Source organism: Grammomys surdaster, unplaced genomic scaffold (genome assembly GCF_004785775.1).
Source record: "Grammomys surdaster isolate TR1022 unplaced genomic scaffold, NIH_TR_1.0 279, whole genome shotgun sequence".
In the NCBI taxonomy this organism is placed as follows: domain Eukaryota; kingdom Metazoa; phylum Chordata; class Mammalia; order Rodentia; family Muridae; genus Grammomys; species Grammomys surdaster.
The window spans coordinates 11,525,744-11,537,475 of NW_021604720.1; the positions used below are offsets into that span (position 1 = coordinate 11,525,744).

The following is an 11,732-nucleotide window of genomic DNA, read 5'->3' on the forward strand; positions in this document are numbered from 1 at the left end:
CCCGATGATCCCTCAGCCAGTCGTGTTCTCAGCAATGAGTTTTAAAGCTACAGACAGAATAACAGAGAAAGATAACAATTTTTTAAGAAGCACTTACATAATGCCAAGAAAGCATGCTTGGAGGCCATTAGAACGAGCACTCTGCGGAGAATGTCCTTGTTGATAATGTAGTTCTTTATATGGTAGGTATGGTGCTCCACACAGAATGTTAGCAATTCCAATACCAGTGCTAGTAACTGTGCAGTTTGAAAGTCATCTAAAATAAGCAAGACATGGTCATATGTATGCTGAACAGACAGCAAATGGTGTGAAATCACAGCAAACACCCTTCATCTTTGGCGTAATTATGCTCTCGCTGTTTCCCCGATTTCATTGCATTCTATGCTTTCTTCAGATTTATAGTGAACTCATCAAAAAAAGTATACTTACTGATTAATCTTTACTCTTTAAAGTCAGCAAGTTTTTACCGGTTTCTTTCTACAACTTACCACCCATTGATTATAGCACAGTACCTTCTACAAGTTCTTTGTAAATGCTGGGTGTCTTAAACTTGTTAATTTGGAAATAGGCCTCAAATTTTACCCAATATAAACAAACACAGACAGAAGTAAAATGACATTTCAAAGACTTGATTTCTAGGGTCACACAACAGTTTAAAGTGCTAGGCATGTTAAATTCTAGCACTTCAGAGACAGAGGAAAAAAGTAAGCCAGTTTTATACCAATGCTATTACAGTTTTTATTAACACATGAATAATACTATAAATTGAGTATGTTTTAAATTAACATACTACATTGTGAAATTATTAAGCGAAAATAATATATGGGTTCCTAGATAGAGCCTCAACAGCAATTTTCCAATAATGACATTGAAACTACTCTTTAAAAACACACACACACGTCCCAAGGAATAAACTGTAATAGTTTGCCATTTACCATGACACACACTTGCGATCCCAGCACTGGAGAGGCTGAAACAAAAAGACCTGAGACCAATATGTATCCTATAACAATCTCTCTTAACCGACCGACCAACCAACTGGCAGACCACAGAAACAAATTATTTCATTATCATTATTATTATTATTATTATTATTATTATTATTATTGTTAAAGATTTATTATGTATATAATGTTCTGCCTGCATACACACCTGTAGGCCATAAGAGGGCACCAGATCTCATTATGGATAGTTGTGAACCACGCGTGGTTGCTCAAAATTGAACTCTGGAAGAGCAGCCAGTGAGTGGTATTAACCTCTGAACCATCTCTCCAGCCCTATTTGTTTAATTGTAGGTGCACTAGTGTTTTGCCTGCATATATTTCTGAGAGCAAGTGTGCTTGTGTAGTGTCCACAGAAGACAGAACAGAGTGTCAGATGATCTGGGACTGGAGTTCAGATAGTTGTTAGTGTGGGAGCCCCAATGTCTTATATCTAGTTATTCAACATCAGCTTTGAGTTTCACAATTGAAGAAAACTATGACCCTGTGTTACCTTACCTTTACTAGGCTTGTCTTCTGTTGTATTTGCTAGTAAGGGAGCAGTGAGAACATGCATACAGTGCTTGTAGAAGAAACCCAGAAATTCAGTCTTTTCTGTTTTCTATGGAATCAAAAATACTTTGATGAACTTTAACTGTATTGGTTAGCAATAAAATACATACTGCTATGAAAAAGGAGAAATGGCTATGACTTACATTGGCAGTGGCTAGCATGTTCTCTGGGTCAACTAAAGTTCGAAGCAGGCCCATAAGTTGGACTGCTCCTCCAAGCTCAGGATCTGTATCACAAATCATATGTTCTATAATGAGGTTGATGAGCAAAATATCCTGGTGATAAAAAAATACACATAATACAGATTACTAAGACAGATATTACAGAATTATGGCTACCTCTAGCTGTCTTGTTAATCTCAAAATAGAATGACAGATTCATTTAACAGGATAGATGGAAGTGTCTCTTTCCCTTGATGGGTGGTTCAAAGACAATAAATAGTAGCAAAAGAACTTTAAAAGCTCTGTTGGAGACAAGGTCTCACTATATTGCTTTGGCTGGCCTGGAACTAAAAGGCTGGCCCATAACTCATAAGAGAGCTGCCTGCCTCCCATGGGCTGGGAGGGCTGGGATTAGAGTAGTGTGCTACCACCTATGGCTTTTTCCTATTGTCTTTAAACTCATCTGATTAAAGAAGGGAGAGGGTACCAAAACAAAACCACACCACACAGGTCAGGCTTGGTGTTAAACATGTCTTGCTTCTGTACTACCTCCATCTGTCTTCTGCAGAAAACCCATGAGCTTCACATGTATGGCTTTCAAAGTAAGAACACTTAGCTAGAATTTACAAATCTGTTGGTTTCACTGCATTTACTTTTATAGTTTTCCTTTATGGAAATAATAAATTGAATAAAATGAGACTACAGTGTACAGTGCATTATGTGGATTTCAAATGTCAAAGAAAACCAACTTTTAGTTTCCTTAAGAACCTTTTAGGGCTGGTGTTCTTAACCCAAGGGATAAATAAAAACCGAGGGAGATAAAGCGAGCAATCTCCTTCCGTTTGTCTATATATGCCGTGGTAAAACAGACAAGGACAAAGAAAATACAGACAGTACATGGAAATGACTGGAAAATGAAGTCCACAGGCCTAATGCATGTTTGTGAAGTGTGAAAACACACACAGGCATGTCTGCTCACCCAGTGGCTACGGGGCCTAAAAGAACAGCCTTTAGTTTTAATTACTCAAGATATTCTGGTTCTTAAGATAGGACTATTTAATAGAAGAAAATTGTGAAGTAAGGTTCAGCAATTCATGGTACAGTTCTGCATGTAGTCTAGCACTATAATTTTAAAAACAAACCATAAACATAGACATTATTAAGCATTCAACTCAATCTGGCACAGATTTTTAAAAAGTAATAGAAGCTGCTTCATTTTGTAAGAAACACTGCAAGTTGACATTCTGCAGACTTCCTTCCCCTAAAGGAGATATCATTTCTCATTCTCAAGGAATTCAAGATATTTAATTGATTGAGTAAAAATTTGGAAAGAGAATAAAAACCAGAAGCATTAGTTTAATAAACAGAGTGGAAGAGCACACACATTCAGGCTTCTTCACATATTATGTATAAGACACTCAATCTACACTACCACAGTCTAAGTGACTTTTAAAGCCAATTCACTGCCTCTATTTCTGATTAAATACAGCTGCAGTATACAGTTACTAGCTTGTTCTTATTCTTCCCTAATATTTTTCAAGGGTCATATTTTATCTCTTTCATCCTGATGAATTCTGAGATTCTACCTCTGGTAGTGCTTTCCAATGAAAGTTACTCACAGTCCCACATTCAGAATGGTCAATTGATTTAAGGGCTTAAATAATACATTATAGCCAACTCAACACAATTAAAAAAGTTGAAGTCAATACAATAAATTTATAAACTAAAGGAGAGGAAACTGGCTACCCATTCCCAAAAAGCACAGTAGTTTAGATCTTAAGAATACATAACCCCAGCTATAGCCTCCTATGCATGAATACTTACTATTAGTGTAAATAATATTTACCTTGCTGGTTATTTTTTGCTCTGTTAACTTCTTACTTACATCATCATTCTGTTGTGCCTCCTGCATGACAAACTCTCGTACCATGGATGGGTTATATTCAACCAAGTATGAGAATATATCAGTAGCAGCACTTCGCACCTGTGTATCATCCATGCCCTGCAAAGGAAAAGTACCAGTCTCTTATCTTAAAAACACAAACTTTATCAATGAAATTACCACAAAGCACTACAACATAAAAGAAACATCTAAATGGTTGCTGGGAAGGAACTCTTTTTCCGGTTGGTGTAGCCACTTATAAGCTGCTTGATGTCCCAGCAAACAACTCCCTATACATGATTACCTGTATAAGCAATCCTAGTTAAAACCATCGGGTCACAGCAAGAAGGAGGAGAAAGAGAAGAAGACTTGAAAGGAACAGGGGGTTCAGCAAGAGTGTGATGGGGGAACATGATCTCAGCACACTGTATGAAATGGTCAAGACTGTAAACATTTATCTAAGGGTTAAGGAGATTGCTTGGTAGATAGAGCACTTATCAAGTAAACAAAACACTGTAACCTCACTGCTCCTATGGAGGTGAAGACAGAAGAATCCCTAATCCAGATAGCATGTGGGATGGCAACACAAGGCAAGAGACTTTCTCTTAAACAGGATGGAAGGGAAAGATTGATGCCCGCGTAGCACAATGACCTCCTCGACATGCTGAGTGTCCTGTGTGACCATACTTAAACATACATACACAAACTTTTTTGGGGGTTGGGGGGCAAGCAGCATAAATACTAAGGCAAAGGGCAAACCTTAAGAGGCAAGGCCTCTCTGATGTCTACTGCTGTGCTGCACAGTCAGGACTAGCTGTCCTGTGAGCTTCTGGATAATCCCGTCTCAGTCTTCCCTCTAATTATCAGTTCTGGGGTTACAGATATATCTATGTACTTAGATATATCTGACCTATCTCCTCAGCCTCCTTAAGATATACTTAAAAGCATTTCTTATTTAAAAAAAAAAAAAAAAAAAAGGAAAAAGGGCCAGGAATGCTTGAATTAAAGGCACGTGCATTAATTACAATGTTCAGCCTTGCCTTTTGTTTTAACATTTCATTTGATAAGCTACAAAGCTAATTATCAAAGAGGTGATAAATTACTTGATTATAGGTATGTATGACAAGGTCTCACTATATGGCTCTCAGTGGTCTGGAATTCACTGTGTAACAGGCTAGCTTCTACCTGAGATTAGAGGTGTGTACCACCACACCCAGCAGAAAATTATTTTATCCAAGCAGTCTGTTAATTAAACACTTGGGGGACTCTAATACTGGGATTATATTGTTTCTGTTAACTTTACGCAATACATAGCTAGTATTAAATATCAGCTACACTCAAATGATTTGCTTATTATATAAGAAGATGAAGAAGATATATATATGCATGCAGGTATACATGTAATTATGAAAGAGGCCATTAATTTAAGAGAGAGCAAGGCGGTGGATGGGAAGGAGGAAAGGAGAAAGTGATATAATTTCAAACAGTAAAACTGTATGACATCACATCCAGCTTTTGATATGGGCTCACATGGGTGGTTCAGAATGGAGAAGCAAACTTACAAGGATGACTTCTAAAGCTGGTAATATGCCCATATTTGACAAAGTCTTGAAAAAAGCATCTCTGTTTTGGGGTTGTAGCGTTTGAGAAAATGCACAAAATTCTTTTAAAAAGTTAACCTGAAATCAGGAAAAAGGACAAGTGTTAAAAGGTTAATCTAAAATTAGAAAAGGATTGAGGTTGTTTTTCTTCTTTGCCCTCCTAGTATTTGATTTCTTACCAATTCTTGTCTTTTTTCCTCATCTGTTGCTTCATCTGTTAGTTGTGCAAATAAATCTGTCAGAAATTTTTCATCTTCCTATGAAATAAATGACAGATTTAAGTTACTGGTAAGATTGTATAAAATACAATTTCTCTCTCTATCTATCTCTCTCTCTCTCTCTCTCTCTCTCTCTCTCTCTCTCTCTCTCTTTTGGTTTTTTTTTTTTTTTTGGTTTTTCGAGACAGGGTTTCTCTGTGTAGCCCTGGCTGTCCTGGAACTCACTCTGTAGACCAGGCTGGCCTCAAACTTAGAAATCCGCCTGTCTCTGTCTCCCAAGTGCTGGGATTAAAGGCGTGCGCCACCACTGTCCGGCTAAAATACAATTTCAACATGATATAAATTAGCCTGATAAAATAAAGATGACAATTAAAAAAAAAAAAAAGGAAAAAATTAAGATACATGTATGTATATATATGCGTGTATACATACTACCAAACACGGGGGTGCATACCTTTATTCTTGTGCTAGGAAGGCAGAAGCAGGTGAGTCTCTATGAGTTCCAGGCCAGCCAAGGCTACGTAGTGAGACTTTGTCTCAAACCAAAACAAAGATAAACTGGAGATTTCTATCAGAAAGATTACCATTGTACTTTGACTAGACTCTCCCTAACCCAACCAGGAGGTAAGTGTTTCATACCCCGTAGGCCAGGGGTTTCTCATATTCTACTACTGTAGGAGAATAGTCAGGTAGCATGCAAATGAGTATAGCTGTGTTACAATGAAACTTGGCCTAGTGGCAAATACTTTAAAATCACAGCACTGGGAAGGCAAGGGGGGAGGGGGAGGGAGGCTGGAAACTTGGGGAGGCCACAGTGAGCTTCAATGAGACCCTGTCAAACAAACACATACAAATGCAGCCAGTGTTTGCCAAGCTCATTTTTCTATTTACATGAGCTAATGGTAAAAATTAAAGATCTACAACTTCTTTCCAGTAAGGATGAAAATGAAATTCTCCTCGAGTTTCAAAGACATAAAAAATGATTTTCAAGTTTTTAAAATGTTAAAAGTAGAGCTTTAAATAATCTATTATTTGAAGATAATTACTGGGCTGGAGAGATGGCTCAGTGGTTAAGAGCACCGACTGCTCTTCCAGAGGTCCTGAGTTCAATTCCCAGCAACCACATGGTGGCTCACAACCATCTATAATGGGATCTGATGTCCTCTTCTGGTGTGCTTGAAGACGGCTACAGTGTTTTCATATGAATAAAATAATCTTAAAAAAAAAAAAACAATAAATATATTAAAAAAAAAAAAAAAAAAAGAAGACAGTTACTATTTTGAAAAGGCCTCAAAAGATTCTACCACAGGATATTTTTCTGAAAAAGTAACAGGTCATACAGATCAGACCTGGTACCAACTGAATTTTCCTCATTACATTTTATCATCTAGATTTTGATAATTTAAATCTATTTTCTTAGCTTCGAGTACATGCAATACTACTCCAGCTAAAGTGTGTAAGTAAATGAAGTCTACAGTGTAGGTTAGTCTTTTTTTTTAAGAAATTACATCTGCCAGGCAGTGGTGGCGCATGCCTTTAATCCCAGCACTTGGGAGGCAGACTGGCGGATTTCTGAGGCCAGCCTGGTCTACAGAGTGAGTTCCAGGACATCCAGGGCTACACAGAGAAACCCTGTCTCAAAAGAACCAAAAAAAACCCCAACAAACAAACAAACAAACTAAAAAAAGGAAACAGAAATTATATCTATCTATATATTAGAAGCGAGGGCAGTGTCGATTTTCTCCTAGCATTGAGCCATGTTGCTGGTTGTATATAAGAAGTAGATTCACTATAGTAGATGTTTAGTTTAGCAAACATTTTCTCTATGACATATGATTATAAAGTTGGTTACTTCTAAGAAAATATAAGTAGGTGTAAATACATATGATTCTGACCATGTTTTCTTTTACCAAAACCAATGGCACCCAATTTCAACATACATTCCAGCTGCTATCAGAATATTTAATGGTATTACAGAGGAACTAGTCAATGGTAAAGTGTTAACTTTGTATACATAGAAAAGACTGGTAGGGAAGATGATACTTCAGGGGCTGGAGAGAAAGCTCAGTGTCTAAGAGAGTCTGATGTGCAAGCATGAGGAGGACCTGCCATCCCGGCATCTAGACACAGCTGGGAATGCGCTTGTACACACCACCAGCCCGCAGTGAGTAGGGTTGGAAACAGGGACAAATATGGACACATAGTCCAGAGAGGAATAAGTCAGCAAATTAACAGAGGACACCTGCTGGCCTCTGTGTATACAAAGGTGTATTTACCTGTAAACATATGTACAAATATTATACCACACCCACATGAAATAGGGAAATTCTATTATTCAGTTAGAATAGACTACCATTTTGTCAAATACTATGTGACATAGTTTGCATTCAAATCAATCACTAATAGAGATCCTTTTTAAAAGCTCCCATGTTTTACAAAACCATTCAATACTTTACTGTAATGGTTTCACTTGATCTTCAGACACTTCATAGTATCCTTTGGTAATAATATGACCAATCTTCAGATGGGAAACTCAAGAGTTAAACAGCTGTTTAAATCACATAGCAGTAACAGTAATCACTAAGTAACAACTAAGTAGAATCACTAAGTAATCACTAAGTAACAACTAAGTGTTGGCAACAAACTGCCAACACTCTCAACTATTACAAAAGCACACTTCTGGGAGGGCCCCATGCACAGGTTCCTGAGATGGGTAATAGCACCAAACTCCAGTTCTCTACAAGAACAGCACATGCTCTTACATCTCTAGCCTCATCAATTATTTTATTAGTGTTTTCCCATAAATTGCTCCTCTGCAATTTATGATGTCTGACACTAAGTTTAGACTTATCACTCTTGCCATCCCTATCCAGCAGATAACAACCACGAAGTCTCAAGAGTATCATTATTTATCATAATGCAAATTAATATCAAAATATTTACCATAATATCACAAGATTAAGTTTCAATGCAATAATTTAAGAAATTATTATTTTTTTGCATAAAGCAATTAGCATTTTAAATGTTATCAATTAACGCAGGTATCTTTCTATAAGTAGGGGAGGGACAGACAGGGGACAGGGAATGGAGAATGATCTGACTTACCTGTAACATACCAACAATTTCTACCTTGTTGAAAAAGATAAAGGAGTGAAGTGTTGATAACATGTTTTCTTCAAAGACTGAAGGAGTAGGGAGAACCATATCTTGTATATACTGAACTCTGTATGTCTGATGAATTTTTTGTTTCAGCTCAGGATCTGATATGGGAATTACTTCTTTAAACTTGGCTGTTTTTGTTAAAAACTCCCTATGTTTTCGTGGCTGTGATAAAGTTGGGTCATATTCCAAGCATCCAATGACGTCCATTATACACTCCTCAGAGAACATCACTTCAAAAAGAGCAGTTCGATTCAAGAGGAAGATCCCTTTGATAATCTCATATAAGTGGTGCAGTCCTTCAATGTTTTCCAAATCCTCACACACATGAAAAAGCTCTAAAAGCTTTTTAATATAACCCTCATTTTCCAGTGCTAGTGCGAGTTTCTCACGTCGGAGGGGGGAAGGTAAAGATGATGCCACAAGCTCCGCAATTTCCTCAAGACGACTTAATTCACACGACGGCAATTCTAAACCCGGTGAGGACATATCATCAAATCGCTCCTCTTCAGATTCATCTACCAGGTCCTGAGTGATGTCCACTGAAGGGTCCTTTCCTTGAACCTATAAAAAAGATTTTGTGGTAGCTAACAAAATTCAAACAGTAAGTCTAAACAACAGTCTGAGCTGAAGGACACATTATTCAAAACAAAACAACCACCTCCCCTCAAACTGTAATGACAAATTTCAAGTTTTAAGACTATTTTTTCAACTTGATACAACTGTCTACTATGCTGTAACTCTCCCAATGACAGGTTTTCATGTTTATGAAAACTGAAAGTCAAGGAATAAACAGCCTCCTGAAGTACAAGTGTATCAAGGGCAGCCTAAACCGAAATTGTCGTCAGAGTCACTTCAAGATCTACACACAGAGGACTAATATCTAAGCATCTGACAGTCTTCTGTCCATGTTTTTCTAACTAGGAAAAGTCCAGAGAAACATTCCTAGAAGTGTGCCATATATTGGATAAATTCAATATTTAAATAAAATTCAAATGAATATCAAATATAATAATGCTATGACATAATGAATATATATAACTGTAAATAAAAAGGAAAAACCTCTAATGTCAATTGATTCCCAAAGACCAGGAAAAAACTAGCTTTAGACCAAAGTGTATCAGTGGCCTATGATAAATGCTAGGTAGTAGCCCTGTAATAAGGAAAGCTGGTTAGGACACAAGTGCACCTATAATGATAAAGCCACACAGACAGTAAGTGAAATCTGTTGTGTATAACTGTCCACAGGAGTATCTGCTGAGAGTTAAATAAGCAAGCAATAAAAACATTTTCTCTTTCACACATACAAATGTGTAAACTTCATAATTCTCCAGAAGCCTTTGTTATAAATCCAAACTTTATGTTACTGTAGAAGTTCTACATATAAAAGAGACTTAAAAACAAGTAGCTAAGACCCTACTGCTGAAGACACTGCACTGTGTTGGTTGCAAGACACAGAGAAGTCAGGCAGGCAGGAACTGGGCTGTGTGCTGCTGTGGAACACTGAGCTATCTAACTCATTTCAAGATCAAGTTACCAGGCAAGATGAGCTCAATAGTGGCAAGTCTGTTCTGGGGGTAACCAATTGCATTTTGATTAGATCTGATGCCCAATCCAAAGAACAGAAGTCACATCTGGTATTATAAATCTGGTCAAAAGCCATGGCTAGGGAGATCACAGGCCCACGCACAACTACTAGTTGTCTTAGTAAATGGACATGACCTGTTTATTGAATTTCCTTCTAAAAAGCTATTTTTGTCCATATATTAATGTTGCAGTCAGCTCTAGTGAGAGAAGCTTCTTTTTGTGGTAGTCGCAATGACTGTTAATGTTCACCCCTAAATTGGACATCTGTACAAGGGTAATTCAGAAAACATCACTGGAGAAGAAATAGAAAGACTATAAAAGCCAGAATGGGGCAGAAATGTAGTACTACAGATCCGTCTTCTGGGAATGTCACGGCACCAGCAGCTAAGACTCCTTGCAATACTGGGCCCACTGACATTCTGTCATGGAAGTGTGGGGGTGGGGATCATGGGCCCCATCACTCCATCCACCCTGGCATCCATACATAGCTAATGGTCAATGTGGAATGTGGAGAAGCATTTCCTTCTGTGATGTAGGATACCAATGCTCTTATAACAAACAACCCTAACGAAACTCACTGTGATAGTTGGACAGATGGATAAACTGAAAGGACACACAGACACCATTGAAGTAGGAGTTCACTGAGAAGAGAAAAGGTCTTAGTGGGAATGGGACAAAAGAGGGTAAAGGAGGGTGCTGAATAACAATTGTGTACATGTCTAAAAATGTCATAACGAATCTCATCATACATAACTAATACATGCTAATTTTAAAAAGGGGACTTAGAAGTCTTTACAGTTAAACACAATTTAAGAGATTGTGAAATGAATTTTGCTGTGTATTTAGAACACTATTAGATCAGCCCAGTAGGTCAAGCAGAGTGGTAAAGGGATGTAAAAATTATGTCCTATATGAAATTACTTGGCAGGAGACACAGTATAAGCCTTTAGTCCCAGCACTTAGAAGGCAAGCAGATTTGTGAATAAAGATAGGTTACACCACCACCACCACCACCACCACCACCACCACATGGCATTAGAGAGTAAGGAAGCTGGACACAGTGGTACATGCCTCTAATCCCAGTACTCAGGAGGTGGAGGCAGGATAATAAGGTGGTTAAGGTCAGTCTTAGCTACCTAACAAGTTCAAAGTCTGGCTGGGCTATGGCCCTGTCTCAAAAACAAAACAAAACAAAACAAAACAAAACCCATAAGCTGGAAAGATGGTTCAGCAGTTACCAGTACTTGCTGGTCTATCACCCTGATTCAGATCCCAGCAGCCAGGTTGGGGAGCTCCCAAGTATCTGTAAACTCCAGTTCCAAAAAGGATCTAATATTCTCTTCTGGCCTGACACTAGCACAAACACTCTTAGACACAAAAACATACATATAAAAATAAATCTTGCCGGGCAGTGGTGGCACACGCCTTTAATCCCAGCACTCAGGAGGCAGAGGCAGGCAGATTTCTGAGTTTGAGGCCAGTCTGGTCTACAGAGTGAGTCCCAGGACAGCCAGGGCTATAGAGAAACCTTGTCTCGAAAAACCAAAAAAAAAAAAAAAAAAAAAAAGAAT

The 11,732-nt window shown here is 38.0% G+C and overlaps 1 protein-coding gene across 2 annotated transcripts in view; it reads right to left on the minus strand.

Annotated features, from left to right (window-relative positions):
- Ppp4r3a (protein phosphatase 4 regulatory subunit 3A) overlaps positions 1-11,732 on the minus strand; it is a 43,291-nt gene that overhangs the window by 10,003 nt on the left and 21,556 nt on the right. Inside the window, exons 4-10 of one of the 2 annotated variants that reach the window (XM_028777247.1) lie at positions 8,521-9,138; positions 5,377-5,454; positions 5,159-5,275; positions 3,600-3,716; positions 1,697-1,828; positions 1,500-1,602; positions 98-256 (exon numbers count right to left, since the gene is read on the minus strand). In XM_028777247.1, coding sequence (XP_028633080.1) covers positions 98-256; positions 1,500-1,602; positions 1,697-1,828; positions 3,600-3,716; positions 5,159-5,275; positions 5,377-5,454; positions 8,521-9,138 — 1,324 coding nt within the window. Of the gene's footprint in view, positions 1-97; positions 257-1,499; positions 1,603-1,696; positions 1,829-3,560; positions 3,717-5,158; positions 5,276-5,376; positions 5,455-8,520; positions 9,139-11,732 lie in introns of both variants that reach the window. The other variant, XM_028777246.1, reaches the window with a different exon arrangement.